Source organism: Grammomys surdaster, unplaced genomic scaffold, assembly GCF_004785775.1.
Source record: "Grammomys surdaster isolate TR1022 unplaced genomic scaffold, NIH_TR_1.0 313, whole genome shotgun sequence".
NCBI lineage: Eukaryota > Metazoa > Chordata > Mammalia > Rodentia > Muridae > Grammomys > Grammomys surdaster.
Window position 1 is genome coordinate 5566251 of NW_021604732.1, and position 18750 is coordinate 5585000.

Genomic DNA, 18750 nt, shown 5'->3' on the forward strand with positions numbered 1-18750 from the left:
CACACACACACACACACACACACACACACACACACACACACACACACACGTAGCCAGCGTGGCTATGGGGAAGGTAAAATTAGAAGAGCCTGAGATGGGCTATGCTCCCCCACCCCTGCTTCTTTATTTTGGGTGCTAGGGCTGTTGTATTGTTACCCTCTGTCTTTGGGTTAGGACTTGATTTGATTGTTTGGCTGTCCAGAAAAATAATCAATGGCTCTAAGACATCACCTTTGCTCTTCTTCATACCAGGTGCCAAGGCATCAACTGGACTCTCAGGTGTCTCCAAGCTCTTTCCTTACAGCTCCTTTGGAGACAGTCAATGTTGCTCCCATCTCTTCTGTGTAGCTTCCTTGTCTGTGCCTTGATTATCCTCACTACTTGGGTTATGTCTTCAAGTCATTCAGAGCTTCAGTATGGCCTTTATAGAAACCTACATGATGACTTCCTAAGGCTTCTAGAGTTTATTTGATTAAACTTACACAATCTGAGGTCTAGTTCTGCTTTCCTTAGAATGAAATAGAAGCATTTACGCCTTGCCTTACTAATGAGGAGAAAACTAGCTGTTAGTTATAAGGACTCCCTCAAACCGAGAGCAATGGTTTGGACATGATTTGAGTGCATCCCAAGGGCTCCCATGTTGGAAGCTTGGTCCTCAGTGTGGCATTGTTTAAGACATGTTGCCTAGTGGAAAGTGGTTCAGTCACTGAAAGAAGGTGCTTTCTGGATTAATGGTGGTTTTACAGAGTACGTTAGTTCCCATGACAATAGGTTGTTAAAACCATCCTGACCTATGAATCTCACTAGCTGCCTGTCACACCATGTGATCTCTCCTTTTCACATATGCTCCCACCATGATGTCACCTTCATGTTGTGATGGAGCCTAGTAGGCCCTCACCTAGAAGCCTGAGCAGACAGAGCTGTCTGATCTCAGATTTTCAGCATCAAAACTATGAGCTAAATAAAAATCTTTTGTAGTATCATGCAGCCCTTGGTGCTTTGTTAGAGGAACAGAAAATGGACTTGTAACCAGTCTTGGAGGTTTAATTGCTGCATTTCACAGCCCGGAGGGGTGGGATCTTATCCCATGTACTCCATGCTTTAGCTGTGGCAGTTGACATGATATAATTACGATGTTATTAAAATACACTTACTAGTCTTATCTAACATTTTTAGCTGCAAGTTTGAAACAGGCCAGAGTCACCCAAAGTCACACAGGAGGTAAGTGGCGGATTGGTGGCTAGGCAGTAGAATTTCTGACTGGTAGCACAATACTCTTTCTCTGACATTCAGGGAAGAGTCAGATCAGAGGTGTTGCAGAGGTCAGAGAGAATCTGAAGCTATGTCCCCATGCCTTCTTGAGTTCCTCACCTCAGAGTTCTGGCCACTCTTGTATAACTCAGGCAATGCCAGGAGTGTTTCTGCAGAGACATCTTTATCGAGGATTCCGAAGATGATGGGCGGCAAGGATGTGAAGAAGAGATTGAAGAATATCATCTGCCAATAATCGATCATGGTGGAGCCAGAGAAACCACAGAAGAACTGGTACCAGAACAGCAGGTTGACGTAGCACTGCAGGCAGGGAACATGGTTTCGTAAGTGAGGGCCCTGCATGTCCTGTGATGGACTGTGATGGTTAAGGGCACAGGTTTGGAAAGTAGAGAGGCTGGATTTTACACATCTATATGTATGAATTATAGCTCTGGGATCTTGGGTAAGCTATGTCATCTCCCTGAACATCATTTTATCATCTATCATGGCACACAATATACAAACAGTATTCCAGTGATAATAGAAAGTGGGAAGGGATGAGAGAAGGGTAACTTGTGGACTTCCAGGTAAGATGGCAGATTACAGGTTGTCTCTGTGTGAGTCTGTAAAGGAGAGTAAAAGCAAGGGTAAAGAGACTTCATCCTAAAGACAGATAGAGGAAAAGCTTAGGAAATCTATGACAGAAGTGAAAGGAATCAAGATGCATGTACAGGAGAAGCATGTAACATAGCCTGGTGGAGGGAGGAAACTCAGACACCGCTTGCAAAAGGTAAGACAAATGTAAGCTGCAAGTTATCCCCCAAGACACTCCCACAACATTCATGAGAGTCAAACCCAGTGGATTTTGGTGAGACAGAAAATTCCTCCAGCAGATGGGTTAGCAGTAGCGATAAATCCTATTTTGCCACACTGCAACTAGGGGGGCAGCAGCTGAATGTTATCCTGAGAGTGAATTTCATGTTGAAGACTGATCTATATATCCTTGGGGTCCTGAGTTTAGGGAACATCCAAAGATCATGGAACTTCAAGTTAGCTTGCCGTAAGGCTTGGGTGAAAAAAGGCTCAGATGCTGTGCAGGGGGTTAGGTCAGGGGGATGAGCCTGGAGAGAGGGAAAGTCTCACCCACTCAGAGTTACCCTTCGGTTTGATGATAACTGAGTGTGAAGTCAGGGGTTAGATCAAATTATGAAACCACCTGTTTTGTAGAGCGCTAATCTTTGGAGTTCCAAAATTATGAAAGCAGGTGCTCTATGCTCTAGTTGCTTTTCAATAAATGTGGGTGACCCTGCCTTCCCCAGCTAAAACAGACACCCCAGGATGGCAGAACATATCTAGCCTATATCATACAAACCTAAATGTAGCTAGCGGACACCCTGATATGTAAGGAAGGAGAATGCTTCCCCCTGAAGAAAGCTCTGGGAAACATCTGACAAGTGTCCTACAGGACAGGTGGGAGGTCACAGTTTAACTGGTCCCGTCTACACACACTTGCAGTCCCTAGTTTGAAGGCCTAGAAGGAAGCTACCATGATACCCACCCCTTTTCTTTTTTATATATATCCAGCACAGGTTTTTTTATTTACTGTATTGTATTAATTTACATCAATCTATTTCTAAAAAAGATTTATTTATTTTATGCATATGAGTATGCCATTACTGTCTTCAGACACACCTGATCCCATTACAGATGGTTGTGAGCCACCATGTGGTTGCTGAGAATTGAACTCAGAACCTCTGGAAGAACAGTCAGTGCTCTTAACCTCTGACCCATCTCTCCAGCCCATCATCAATCTAAGTTTTATTTTTGTTTTCTTATTTATTTGCATTTTTGTTCTTCCCTTGTTTCCTTCCCCTCTCCTCTTCTATGTTGAGTAATACTTGGATTTACCTTACAGGCCTTTAAAAAATAATGCTTTTAAATTTCTTTTTTATTTCCCCCTCACACTGATCTAATTTAGAACTTTTTCACTAATGGGAGGACTTTTAACATTTTCTTTTGTTTTGGTTCACAACTCTTCTCTTACTTCTAACAATCTTTCCCATGCCTCCACTTTCCATCTATTCAATCAGGCTTCTCCTTTCTCTCCTCTTCCCATCTCCCTCCTTCATCACATTCTTTACTCTCTTCATACTGACTCTGAATTATTTTTAACTCATTATTTTACTGTCATTTTCAGATCTATGGTCATCAGTGGACTGTAACTTAAGTATATTTCTAGACCCTGCATGCTGAGATACTACTGCTGCTGCTGCTGAATTAATTTTCTCCTGCCTGAGTGTTGCTAAGGATAGAGCCTTCAAGAGCTCAGTATGAAGGCAGGTTCCCCAACACAAGCACAAAGAGGTATGCATAAATTGCTAGACAGAAATCCAAGAAACATGGAAAACAAGACAACACAACTCCTCCATAATTACACACGGGACTCAAAGTTACCCAAATAGATGAAACGCTGGTGGAAGGTTTCAAAAACCTTTAAAAGAACATACGAATAGGCTGCTAAAGTCAACAGGGATCTTCCTACAGAGGAAAGTCATAACACAGAAGGAAAATTCATGAAGAAAATTAAGACTTAGATGAAAAAAAGGAAAGAGATATTGGAATTTTTTTTTTAAAAAAGCTGGAAATGAAAGCTCTATGAAGAAAATGAAAACCCAGTGGAAAACATTTCCCAAAGACTAAACCTAGCAGCAGAAAAAAAGTCTCAGGGATGCAGGAGAGGAAAGATGAACCCCTGCATTCAAACATCAATAAATGTATATGACTGCATCATTCTCAGACTGCAGGGTATGACCAGAACACAGAGCTTAACATGTGACAGAAGGAAGGACTGAGATAAACTGAAGGCAAAAATAATCTACTCAGAGAAAATTATAGCAGAAAAATCTCCAAATCTAGGGAAGGAAATAAGCATTTAGAACCCCCCAATAGATATGATCAGAGAACTATGTTGTACTATATACAGTCAACCTGTCAAAAATACAAAGCTAAGAAACATTGAAAGTGATAATGGGAGGCTTAGAGAGACTATGCAGTGGCAACATGTGTGTCATGCTAGCGGTGTGAACTACTTCAGAGAGAACCTGAATTTAGTTCCAAGCACCCAGGCTCACAACTGCCTGCTACTCAATCTCTGAGGGAACAGATGTCCTTTGCCATCTCGGCAGGCACTGAATTCTCATGCAAAAATCCCATATCCCTCACACTAAGTAAAGTAAAATTTCTAAATAAAATCTTAAGAAAAAAAAAGCTGTAAAAGAAAAAAGAACTCAGAGACTGAAACACCGGAATAACATCAGATTGCTAATCAGAAACCCTCAAAATCAGGAAATCATGCAATAATCTATCTTAGTCCCTGAGAGTAAATAACTGGCAACAAAGAGTACTGTACCTAGCACTTTCCTATTTGACAGAAATAAAGACAAATGTTACACATTCTCACTTGTGGTTGCTGTCTTCAAATCTTCAGATGGGTATATAAAAGCTGGGGTAACTGAAGAAACCAGGAAGTAAAAAAGGACCACGGGGAAGGGGGTGCTAGAGAAGAGACTAGTAAGATCCAAGTGATATGAATGGGAAATATGGAGGTGGGGTTTATTTGGGGGCCAGGAGGGAAGTCAACAGAGAAGAACTGGAAGGGAGGAGTAATAACACCAAGAATGCTTGAAAAAGTCCTACAGAAACATTTAATACTTACCTAAAATCGCATACACACACACACACACACACACACACACACATGCACGTGTACATTCACCCACCCACCCATCCACCCATGCATACGCACATGCACACCTTAATGAAGTTATGCTACTTGAACTAAAATTCATATGGACACACAAAAGGTCTGGGATACTTAAAATGATTCTTTTTTTTTTTTTTTTTTTTGGTTTTTCGAGGCAGGGTTTCTCTGTGTAGCCCTGGCTGTCCTGGAACTCACTCTAGACCAGGCTGGCCTCGAACTCAGAAATCCGCCTGTCTCTGCCTCCCAAGTGCTGGGATTAAAGGCATGTGCCACCACTGCCGGGCTTAAAATGGTTTGTATCAGAAAGAGCAATGTTAGAGACAATGTAACACCCCAAATCAAATGATATTACAGAGCCACAGTAACAACAACAGCTTGACATTGTCTGGAAAGGCAGACATGTAAACCAATGACATAGATCAGGGGACTTGAATATAAACTTACACAGCAACAGCAGTCTGATTTTCATAGAAAAATGGTCAAACGATTGTCTTTTTAATAAAAGTTATTTTTATTTCTGTGTGTGTGTGTGTGTGTGTGTGTGTGTGCGCGCGCGCGCGCGCGTGCTTGTGTGTCTACCTCACATATGAGTGCAGTACCTGCTGTAGTCAGGAGAGGGCGATCAGATTCCCTGGAGTAAGGAGTTACAGGGAGTTGTGAAACGCTTTATGTAGATGCTGAGAACTGAACTCAAGACCTCTAGAAGAGCAGCAGTGCTCTAACCACGGAGCCATCTCTCTCCTGCCCTAACTGTCTAATTGTCGACAAAGCTGTCCAAACCGTACAGTGGAGGAAAGGCAGCCTCTTTAATAAATGGTGCTAAGAAAACTGTATCTCCACATGTATATGAATGAAACTAGATTTATATCTGTCATCTTGTGTGGAAGTAAATTATAAGTACGTCAAAGACCTTAATGTTAAAAGCTGAAACTTTGAAATGTCTGGGAGAGAAAACAAGATACAAGCACAGGAAAGAATTTTATGCCTAGGACTTCATTGCTTCAGGCAATAATCCCCTAAATTGAGAAAGAGAATTAGGTGAAGTTAAGAAGCTTCTGCACAGCAAAGCTTCTTAAAAAGACATCACCATGGTGAAAACACTGACTGCGTAATGCAAAAAGAAAGACTGCCAACTGTGCATCAGAAATGGGATTCATACTCGGGCTACACAGATAACTGTAATATTAACCACCGATAGTCATCTAACCAATAAATGGGCTAATGGACTGACTAGATTGTTCTCAACATAAATACAAACTGCTAATATTTGAAAAAGCGTTCATTGTCCTTAGATATCAGGGAAGTTCAAATTTAAGCTGATGTCAGCAAGAAAGAAAATGACTGCAATGGATCAATTGGTTGGAGGATGATGAAGGAGGAAGCCTTGTTCACAGCTGAAGGAAACAGAACTTGGGCAGTTACTATGAAAAATCTCTGTGGAGGGTCCTTCCTCCAAAACTGAAGCTAGAACTGTCATGTGGCTCATCTTTGATATATACCTCAAAGACTCTAGTCCATACACATAAAGATATTGCATGGCTATGTTCACAGTTGCAGCATACACAATGGTCAGGGAAGGGAATCAGATGGATGGATGTGGAAAATGTGGTGTGTATCTATAGGTAATTACATGTGTGTTCCTAGCTCAGGAAGCTAGAAACGATCATGGGGGATATTTTAAAGGGTTGGGGGTTAGGGTAATATAATACATATGATAAGAAGGGGGTAATTGAGAGAACAGAGGGGGTCAGCTGGAGGGTGAAGGTGGCATGGAGTGGGTTTGGGGTGGATGAATGGGAACAAAGGGTAATGACAGTGTAGGAAGAGGTCATGAGGAAACCTATTACTGTGGATGCAAACTGAAAGCACAAATTGATACGAGTTAGTCCATGAGCAGGAAACCTAAGGGGAAGGCGACCTCATGAGGGTTACCACGTGATGCCTACCTGATGACCTTATAACTCAGAAGAGTGAGATATTAGGCTTAAATATGCCATTTTCTTTAAAACAGCATCTCAGTACAGAGGCCTGGATGGCCTGTAATTCACTATGTAGACCAGGATTGCCTCAAACTCAGAGATCTGTCTGCTCCTGCTTTTCAAGGGCTGGGATTAAACATGTATGCCAACATACCAGGTTTTACTTTTGTCTTGACAACTTTTTTTCTGTCCAAGATCCTCCTACCAGGAGTGTGCTGGGTTCCCACTGTCAACCATATTGTAAAATGGTTTGAAGTATAGATCTATCCTCAGAGACCTGAGAAGTTGAGGACCCAAGGCATAAAGGTAGTGGTGGGGGTGGGAGAGAATGTCATATAAGAACTTACACCCTCATTTACTAATTGCTGGGCTATTGTTTTTTTTTTTTTTTAAAGACATGGTCTTGGTAGGGCTTTTGAACTCTTAATCTTCCTATGTCAGCCTCCCAAATGCTGGGATTAAGTGTGTCATATCTGAAGGTCAATGTTATTTGGAAGAGGCCATTTATTATTAATAAGACTTGAATACTATCATTACTTCTAATACTAACTACGTTATGTGTGAGATATACCTGATTGGCGTCTAGTACATTTTATGTCCATTACTATTAGTTTTAACCACAGGTGAGGTTATCACTAATGTCATCAAATGCATGTTATTAATAAATATCAATACTATAGCAATGCTATTAGCTCCAGTCTAAAAATGAGGCTCCAAGATACTCAGCTGCCCTTTATCCTAGTTGAGAACTAGAAACAAGCACCTGAATTTTCTTTCTCTTCAGTCACTCTGGGCCTTTACACAGGAAGATTCATCTAGACACTCACAGCCAACAAAGCAGACATTATTTGTTGCCTAGTCTTTACAGGAATAAGACTGTTGTCTCAATATGAACAGAGCATCTCCTCAGGGCAAGGAGATTTTCTTCTTGGCTCAGTTTACACACTGTGTCCACTGGCTAGCATGCTGCCTAGCACACAGCAGACATCCGATAGTTATTTGAATAAATGAAGTACATCTTTGTTTTAGTCTGACACACACCTTGAAAATTTAACATCACAGAGTATGTCCTTCCCCTAGAGGCTGGTTTCCACTTCCTCTCTGGTCTTTGCATCTCACAGGGAGCACACTGAAACCTGTGACAGCATGGCTGAGATTGGGTGCCCATTCTTCCTCCCTAGATGCGCCATTACAGTAATTAATTCATTGTTCAAATTTCAGAGCAGGCAGGTTTTTAATCCTCTCTGGAATTGGTTTCGGATGTGGAAGTCATAGTTCCCCACCCTCTAATTACAGCCGGGAGATAATACAGCATCAGTATTGCAGTTTTGAGCTTGGCAACACGCTAGAAATAAATATCAGTTGTGCTTTGAGAGTGTGGCTGGCTGGAGAGGTTTTCTTTCCGTTTCATGAATTTAATGCAGAGAAGAGGCTGTGCTGATTCAAAAGAATGATTCCTTGGATGTAAAAGAAAAACCTAAACAGGGTGCTTTGAATTCTAAGTAAACCATCTTTCATTCTCAGAGTGAATTTCAAGTCAAGTGGAGTGACTGGTTCACATAGACAAAATCACTATCCAGGTGATTGAATTTACCTAATTTTTGTTGTGTGATTCTTTTACATATGCATATACATTGGACTTTGGACAGAGAGGTTTACTTCTGAAAAAGGAAGACTGTCAGAGCCTAAAACCATGAAGTAAGAGGAAAATGGTAAGCATTTTACAGGCTACTCTATTTGTCTTTCATCACCCCAGTGTTGATCGTTCATTTTTCCTCAAGCAGAAAGGAATCAAATTCTATTGTCATCAAAGATCCTTGATGTAGGTGATGGAAACTCAGTCTCTTGCCCCATCCCTTAGTCCAACTATTCTTTGATGTCTCTTATACTCACTGTTAAACACAGACTTTTAAAATAAAAGTCTTTGTTTATAAGCTTTAATGCCTCAGCTGGTTTTGTTTTGGGGCCTTGCTTGGGGTACTTACTTTGGGGCCTTATCGGATAGAAACCAAATTTTATTTAGGATATACAGCATATCACAGGCCACAGACCTATAATAAATGGATTGACCAACCACGGACTGAAACCTCTAGAAGAGTAATCTAATCCTTTCTTCCTTTGTAAGTTGATTATCCTAAGTATTCTGCTACACTGATGAAGAGCTGACCAATCAGAGTACTCGTGAGAAAGGAACCATTGCTACCTGTGTTTTGTAGACAGAGAAACAGAATTTTGGAGACTTCCACAAATATGGGAATCTGGGTTGGGACTGAATGTATCTGATTCCAGGATCCACATTCATAAGCATCCATGCTGCTTCTATGTGCCAGGTATGTGCTTTCTGTACAGCATTACCAATTCTCATGACAACATAAGCAAGAAATAGCTGCCCGCTTTCCTGTCTGAAGATTAAAGAAGTATCTAGGGTCTATGGAGAAATGAACAGTGTTGCCCAAAGTTGGACAGTTAGTGAGATTTCAAATCCAGGTCAGCCTGACTAATTCCTTGCACAGAAATGCTTCATCCAGTATGCTGAGGAGACAGAGCTCTTGCAAGGACTTTGCGGCCTGTGTGAGAAGTTATACTGGGGATACTTACCACGTTCTTGTAGAAGTAATACACAACCATCCTGGCCAGGCGTGAGTAACACCAGTGGCCATGCACAAGCAACAGCTTTTTGAGGTGACTGAAGCGGGCAATGGCAAAGTCACTGGACATGACAGCCTAAGAAGAAAGAGCAGAGACATTAATTTTCAACTTACAAAACCAGGTGGCTCTTTAGATTCTGACATCCCTCCTTACATTTTGGTAGCTGAAACCTTACTAGAGTCTAGAAAGGGGAAGCCAGAAGGGCTAGAAATCTACTTGGCTCTTGTTTTCGTCCATTTAACCAGCAATAATTTATTAAGGCCCAGTGGCAGTTTCTGTTTTAGGGATGAAAGAGAGAACTGAATTCACCAGGTGATTCTCAAACCTCTGAGCACCCTTGGGTGCCTCTCTAGTAGACCATTGGCATAATATACAGATGACATCATTGGTTGGGATGTTCATTTACATGGTGCTGAGATGTGCATTCTGTCATTGGGGTTGTTTATAATAAAACACAGAGGTCTCTTAAGAATATGAGGTTTAGCTGGGCAGTGGTGGCGCACGCCTTTAATCCCAGCACTTGGGAGGCAGAGGCAGGCGGATTTCTGAGTTCAAGAGTTCAAGGCTAGCCTGGTCTACAGAGTGAGTTCCAGGACAGCCAGGGCTACACAGAGAAACCCTGTCTCAAAAAACCAAAAAAAAAAATAAAAAATAATATGAGGTTTACATGTGTTTGTTAGAATTCTTGGAATACTTTCAAAATTATGTCAACTCCCCGATCCTCAGTTTTACTATCTGAAAAAAAAAAGATTGACTGTGTATAATATACAATTATTATTGAAATTCCATGTGGTAACATATAAAGTATATAAAATTGCTGGCATATGGTTAGCACCCAAGGGTGATAGAGAACTAAGCCTGCAGTTCTCATTCTCAGCAAAAAATTAAAGCAGTATCTTCTCTGATAGTAAGACTATGAGCATCATTGATGGTTCAGAAAACAGAGTCTGATTTAAGTGGAAAGAATAGAATCTTGCTTTAGTATGTTCATTCCAAATTGAATTTTTAGAGAATTAGGTATACTATGAACATGTACCAACTAATTTATGAAGCAATAAAATATATTCAAATGTCCCTATGTCTGTCACTCCTTATGGAGTTCACAAGAAGGGAATGTAGAGTCAGAGAAAGGCTTTTATATGCTGTGTAGCCTTAGACTATAGCTACCATTGCTTTTTGTAGAAAGCCACATAGCCTCAATGTCCCTCTGTTTTTAAAGGACTGAGTGGTAGGATTTTGGTAAAAGAGGACACAGAGGCATGGAAGACCCCCGACGGTCAGTTAATAATTCTGTGAAGCTCAAAGGAAAGTTTCTTTAGCCCTGTGGGATATTCCTCAAATCCACAGCAAGGATAAAGGAGAACAGACAAGAAGAAATATGAGTTAAATGGCACAGTACCTGCATGCCTTCCTGCCCAGATATTCCAATGCCAATGTCAGCAGCTTGAATCATGCTTACATCATTGGCTCCATCCCCTGAAAGAAAGAGGCCACTGAGTGTCTTTATACCTGGTCCAGGTGCTCCGTGATGAGAAGGCTCAGAGTGGCCCATTTGTACAGATGAATTCTTTCAACATTTCCCTAAATAGAGTATCACTTTTACCATATTTGGCCTGAAAGTTTTCTTGTTCTTCGACTATGGATAAGACACCTCACTTTATTTTAAATCTCTCAATACTTCTTACTGATTTTTTACTCCATCAATGGTGATCAAAAGTGTCATGAATGGTTTTTTACAATGTACAGAAAGGCCTTCAAAAATCTTAGAATAGATTTTGCTGAAGAGTAAATGGAGACTCTGACCAATTTTAAGACTTGCTAAGGGATGTCTATTGGTGAAGGCATGCAGTAATACCAGAACTTGGGTGTTTCTGTTCTGATTCTGGGGCTGTTAGGAATTTGATATAACATGTCCCTTAAAAGGCTTGTGTGTTTAAGGGTTGGTCCTCAGCTGTTGCATCTACCCATTGAGAAATGATTGTGTCATAAGGGCTCTGATTTCATGAGTGGAGCAACCCATTCATGGATTTATAATTTGGTGGCATTCTTGGGAGTTGATGGGAAGTAGGACCTGGCTGAAGGAAGTAGGTGACTTGGGACATGCCTTTGAAGGGTGTCTTCACTCGGGCACTTCTATTCCATCATACTTCCTCCACCAGAACACTCTCTCTCTCTCTCTCTCTCTCTCTCTCTCTCTCTCTCTCTCTCTCTGTCATAGCTAGAACAAATGCTAGATGAGATTGTACCATGGGGTCACATCCCTAGATCATGCCCCCTGAGATCCTGCCTCGCACTTCAGGAGGACATAGTGTAGCCTGAACTGAAACCGCCCAAACCATGAGCAAAATAAACAGTCACTCACTTGAAGCTGTTCAGGTCAGATATTTTATCACAATGGCAAAGAGGTAACTGAAACAAGGCCTAAGGGCCCTCTCTATCTTAGTTTGACTTGAACCAACTACTAGATCAAGATAACTAGATGTGGGGACAGCCAGCTCATCAGAGACCATGAGTAAGGCCCAGAGGGATGGATGACATTCAGTTTTTCTGTATAAATATGGAAAATGAGATTTATTCATTGAAATTTTTTTTTTGGCTGAGATATAGTAGTCACTTTGAGTGAATTGAGATTTCATGAAACTGGAGGTAAGGCCATGAGAACACATACACACACACGCACACACATACACACATACACACATGCACACACGCACACACAGATACACACACAAACACACACAAGCACACATGGACACACACACACACACACACACACACACACACACGGACACCCTACCTCTGATACCAGGACTATTGAATAGACTGTTCTTTGATGTAGTAAAATACTCGGTATCTACAATACAGAAATGGTTACCATCTTATATCTATTGAAATGTGGCTAGTGAAGGTCCATTTAATTCAAGGAGCCATATACCGTTCTATATGGTAAGGACATCTTACAGAACCCAAGTCTCCCCAGTGCTTTATCTTGTAAGCCAGAACTCAGCAAACTAGACTCTAAAAGATCAGATAAATATTTTAGGCCTTGTAAGCTACAAAGCAAGGTGAAATAATTGTTGCTGAAAGGCTTGTAATATTAAACTTTATGTTTAGAAATACAAAAACAATTATAAGCTCCCATACAAAAATATATAATAGACTGGAGTCAGCCTGTGGGCTATGTTTTGGTAACCCCTATTAGAGACAGCGTTTCCTGTATTCTCCTTCGGAACCCACTGTTTTCCCCTAGTAGATTCTCATATATTAGGTGCAATTAAGTTTACATTGTTTATCATAGAGAATAATGGAATTGGAGAGGAGAGAAAATAACTCTTCCCCAATTATTTGGCAACAAGTATATGGAGCTTTAAAATGTTATTACTAATATTGTACTACATAAATTTATACAATTTATGTGCCAATTAAAAATGTAGTAATTGTCTTTCTTGGTAGACCTTGTCATTATAATAGTGATTCTTCTCTTGATAGCACAGCAGTCCATAATTTTAATCCTCTCAAAGGCAGAATAAACCTAAGCTTTAACTTCTGTTGGCACACTAGGAGAAGCAGAGGTGTGGAATCATGCTATTTCTCGCCCTGTTGGTTTTGTTTCTGTTGCTATGGGAGTGAAGCCAATCTCTAACCTCAGAGAATATGTGCTGGGCTATTGCCTATTGTGTATGTGAATTATAGAAGAGGACAGTTCACAGTATTGAAGTAGTGATATAGTTGCTAAGGATCTTTTCCTTTCATTTTTTCCCCCTTTGAGACAAGATCTTGTATATCCTAGACTGGCTTAGACCTCTCTGTGTAGATGAGGATAACTTTGAATTTCAGATCCTACTGCCTCTACCTCCTAAGTGTTCAGATTACAGGCATATGCCACTGTGCCTGGTCCTCCAAGTTTTTAAATTCAATTTTTATATTACACATGGAGGTTAGGAAAAAGAATATAATATTTTCCAGATTCCTAAAAGAGGAGAGAAGAAAAAAAGAGAGGCTGTAACCATCTGTAGAGATGCTCTGAAGTAGAATAACCTAGTTACCCTTATTGGGTAACCTGAAAACCATGGACAGTGACACACTCTATATAATATATATATATATATAATATATATATATGTATATATATATATGTATATATATTATATATTTCATAAATTATGCCAAATAAAAGGTTAACAATAACTAATAATATAATATTATAGCAAATTAGAACAATATATAATAATATTTATTTAAACTCATGAATGTTGATTTCTATAATTATCTACTCTTAGACCCAAAGGCAACTAAAACTGCAGAAGTGAGACTAGGTTGCTGTATGTGAATTGAGAGATGGCAGGAGTGGGTAGTGGCTATATCTAATTTATGTACGGAATACACTCATCATGAGATCAAATATTGAATGAAACAGGCCCTGTTCTTATAAGCTTATGTGTAGCAGATACAATGGGGAATGGGAATCCACCCTAAAAGGGCAAGCTAGGGATGGAGGTGGAGTTTTATAAATCATTATGTATAAAGGCTTGGAGGGGGTAAGGAGGAAGGACCACAGAAAACAGCAAGTAATTTAATTTGGACAGAACATGAAGAGTCCAGTGATAAGGAGTGGTAAGGCCGTGATAAGAAACAACATCAGCCATCATTAGTGGAGACCAGATCATGAGGTTCATATAAACCAGTCTTGTTGTCCTGGGAGGTATCCAGTGGGAAATTTTTATTTCTGTGCTTGATATGATTAGTCCTTGATCTTCTGACCAATTTCTCATCAACCAACAAGAGTCAATTAAGAATATGCTTTGTGATGGCCTTGGATGTAGAGACAAGCATACAAAATTAAAAGAGACTATCTAAAGATTTGAAATAACCCTACCAGCTTTCTATCCCCAGAAGAATAGCAAATTTGTAGATACCCTAAGTATTACTGTGGGTAAAATAATTTTGGGAGGGTACTGGATAATGTCTCTGAGTGGAGCTCTCTGATTTGTCTATTTCTGATATAAATATTTTTTAAAACTATATTCATCTTTTGAGTTCAAGGCCTTTGTTTGGCAGTGAGTTCCATCTAAGAACTGATTTATATTTAGCTAACTGGACAGTTCTGAGAGCTTTGATCCTTGCCTTAATCTAGTGGCCTCTGTTTCATCTCCTAACATTGACATCTAGACTGTGATTTTTATCAAAGATAATGAACCTCTGCCTACTCATACTGTTTTTCATAGCTGATCCAGGTCAGCTCAAGCCTGTTAAGATACCACCCACATCCCAGCATGATGGGTACCTATAGAAAGAGTCATGACGCTCAACTTGTCTCGCACCAGCTTGACAATCATACTCTTCTGCAGTGGGGTGGAGCGACAACACAGGACAGACCGACAGTACTGGGTCAATTCCAGGAACTTATTTTCCAGCTTTCCCTGGAAAATTGCATTCAGTGTCTTCCCATCAATGACCAGTCCAATTTCAGGAGCCATAGCTCCAGAGTTAATAGATGGCATCTTAGGTGGGATGCGGTACCCACAGAGTTTTCTGGCTGGCTGCTGTGGTTCATGAAATCTCTTTACATCTTCCAACGCACAGTTGAGGATGGACTCGCAGGTTTCCTGCAGAGTGTCGTATAATAAAATATTAGTAAGCAACCATGTATGTTAAAACTGTACCCTTATTTTTGGTGAGATAATTATAAAACTCTATCACATAGGTTACTCAGGAATTTTCTCCCTGAGTTCATTGCACATTTCTCTGCAGTATTTGAAGCAGCATTAAACCGTACTAATTTTGAGACATTAGAGAGGAAGTTGTTTTTAATTAGCAATTCTTTTCTAACACTTTGAATTATATCAGTGATAAAATCAAATCATGGTACTAATTGTTCTTCTGATATTTCTTCAATTCTTGTAAACATCACCTTTTAATAAAGCTTGAGAAGGCAGAAGATAATAGTATAAATAACTTTAATAGTGAGTTGTACTTGTATGAACTGTGTTTTTCATTTGTAAGTATGGCATGTATGCATTTCTGTATGGATGTTTGCATATGTGTTGGTGAATGTGTAGGTGTGTGTGCCTGTGTCCTGTGCATGTGGAGGCCAGAGGGGATGTTGGGTGCCTGCCTTGAATTTTCTCCACTTTACCAAGGCAAGGTCTCTTCTCATTAAACCTCGAACTTGTCAATTTGACTAGTCTATCTAGCCAGCTTGCCCTTGGGATTCCCTGTCTTAGGCTTCTAAGTGCTGGGATTACAGGCATGCCCCATGCCCACTTGACATGCAGGTTTTGGGGATCTGAACTCTGATCCTATACTTGTGCTACAAGTACTTTATACTTTGAGCCATCCCCTGAGCCTATCAGGTTCTTTTATCCATGGTAAGGGATGATATTTCCTTATTAGTCAAAATGCTAAAACTCTATTCTAAAAGTAAAGTATTATTCAAATGAGTTAATTTGAATAAAAGCGTTAAGAGAAATAGTTGAGGTGATATGTGGATTTGGGTAGATTTTGCAAAGGTGCTCCTTACATGACAGATCTGGGGCAGCTCCATCTACTGTCTAACAACCAACCATTGGAGTAATTCCTGGATCAGATATAGCTCATTTTCCTGAATCTTCCCTTAGGAGATACTAAATTGCTTGTTGCAGACTGTAGGACTTGCAAGAGCCTGGAAAGGCTATAGGATCTGGTTCTGGAGTACAATTTTACCAGAGCATTTATTTAAGAAAGATAATGGGGTGATTCTTGCTTGGTTCCAGTTATATAAACTCTTCCAGACTGGACCACACAGCCACTGGAGGTGTGAAGTTTACAGCTAAACATGAATGCAGTTATTTCCATGTTTAGATCACAATAGTTCTAGTTACTGAATATTTAACATTTTGTCAGGAACCTGCAGTAAACAGTACTGTTGTGATTCCTTCTAGTCATAGACCTAATGACTCTCTCCCAAAGAAGATAATTTTACACACATACATACACCTTTCCGCTCCCTATCTATCTATCTATCTATCTATCTATCTATCTATCTATCCCTTACCAACAAGTTTGATTTCTACTTCAGAGTTCCTTCTCATTCACTCTAGTAGCTTGCCTTAGGAGAAAACTGCTGCCACACTGTGTAGCAGTCTGGGCAAAGCCTAGAGGGCTGTAAACTGAGATCTGTTAATAGCTGTGAGAGTCAACTTGAAAGCAAGGTCCTTTCCTACCTGTCAGCCTAGTTGAAGTTCATTTGGCCTCAGAGCCCTGGAAAGGTAGCCTATAATTTTAGTGAGACCTTCTCCCACAAACCCCCACTCAGAAATTTCTAGGTTTCTAACTCATAGAACCTTGGGATGATAAAGGCCTGTTTCAGCTGCTAAGCTTTGGGGATAACTTGCCATGAAGCAATAGCTAACAAATACAAGGACTAAGTAACTACTTTGCCTCTGTGATCTTATTTAATCTTTCTGGAAGCATGCAAAATAAGTATTTTTAATCCATGCTTTACAGCAGAGGATGAAAGATATGGAGTATGTGATTTGGAGCATTTGAAGCTCTAAAGGTGTTGTCAATAATAACAGTACCAATGGTTGTTATTATTAGTTCCTTTTGAAAATACATTTTTGGTCTTAGAATAGTAAGTCCCTTATATATACGAGAACCTAGAAATCTTGGCAGACCCCATAAAACTTACTTATTGCTTTAAGATATATACAAAGGAGAGAGTAAATCTAAATATGTTTATAGTTAGTTAGGTAAATTAAAACCTATGGAGAAAATGTTCACTGAATAGACAATTACCTTAAGCTAAGGCTTAAATAAGTCTGAGATTATTAAGAGTGTGTTTTCTCATTTTCTAGTTTAATATATTTATATATCTACTACTTACTCTCAGGGAAAAGGCTGAGGAAGACTACTCTTACTGGATTAGTGGTTCCTGGGATGTAGAAGGGTGTAAAGATTCAAGCATAATCTTAGAGCAGTGGTTGCCTTTGGTTGCGACCCCTTTGGGATTGGGACAACCCATTTGCATGGGTTGCCTAAGACCATCAGAAAACACAGATTCATAACAGTAGCAAAATTAGTTATGAAGTAACAACAAAAATAATTTTATGGTCAGGGGTCACCACATTGGGAGGAACTAACTGTATTAAAGGGTTGAAGCATTAGGAAGGTTGAGAACTACAGTCTTAGAGGGTCCTGGACAGCTTTGAAGGAGTTGACAGTGATAGAGCTGAAAATTCAGTGGCTAAATCCACAAAGTGTGGCCAACTGCTCTTTAGAAACTTGATTCATTAATCAGCAAACATCCTCAGTTTCCTACAGGAATGCATCTCATTAAACAGGAGCCAGCCCATGGCACGCCCCCTTAGTCTGGTTGTCCTACAGATTTGCAGATATTTGATCTTCAAAGTTATCCACAGGCAAAGAATGCTATAGACCAAATTTACATCTTAAGGGACATAGGCTTGCTTCATATTATATGTGTGTGTGTGTGTACATGATCATGCATGTGGGGGTGCACACAAATGAATATGGAGACCAGAGATTGATGTAGGGTGTCTTCTTCAGTCACTTTCCACTAAATTTCTTTAGTCTGGGTCTCACTGAACCACAAGTTCTCTCAGTTCAGCTTACATGGCTGGTCAGCGTGTCCCTGCGTGTCTCCTCCCTGCCAGTGTTGGGATTAGAGGCATACACTGCATGTCGACCTCATTTATATGGGTTTGGGGGCTGAATCCAGGTTCTCATGTTTTTAAGGTACATACTTTACTAACTAGAACATATCCCCAGCCTACACACACACACACACACACACACACACACACACACACACAAAATGCATCTTTCTTCATGATATAAAAACCAAATAAAGATCTTTCCAAACTTTTAATCTAGGGTCTTCCTCAGCCAGCGAGAGGCCAGCTTCTTCTCTCCCACTCTGGATGCTTCCATTCACCTGCCTTTTCATTCGTCCATTCACAGGGTATATACTAGTTTCCCAGGTTCCCTCTTCCCATTGTCCCATGGGTACAGTGCTCCCCGTCCAGCTCCACTGAACCTCATCCCTGCTCCATTGACAGGGGATATGTCTCAGCTCTCACTTTCCACATTCCTCACTTCACTTTTTGT

At 40.3% G+C, this 18750-nt stretch overlaps 1 protein-coding gene across 1 annotated transcript in view; it reads right to left on the bottom strand.

Moving 5' to 3' along the window:
• Positions 1–18750, bottom strand: part of Atp10b (ATPase phospholipid transporting 10B (putative)) — a 100397-nt gene that overhangs the window by 12502 nt on the left and 69145 nt on the right. The window contains exons 15-18 of the mRNA XM_028777718.1: positions 14927–15248; positions 11042–11118; positions 9592–9717; positions 1372–1572 (exon numbers count right to left, since the gene is read on the bottom strand). Of these exons, the coding sequence (XP_028633551.1) occupies positions 1372–1572; positions 9592–9717; positions 11042–11118; positions 14927–15248 (726 nt within the window). The remainder of the gene's footprint in view (positions 1–1371; positions 1573–9591; positions 9718–11041; positions 11119–14926; positions 15249–18750) is intronic.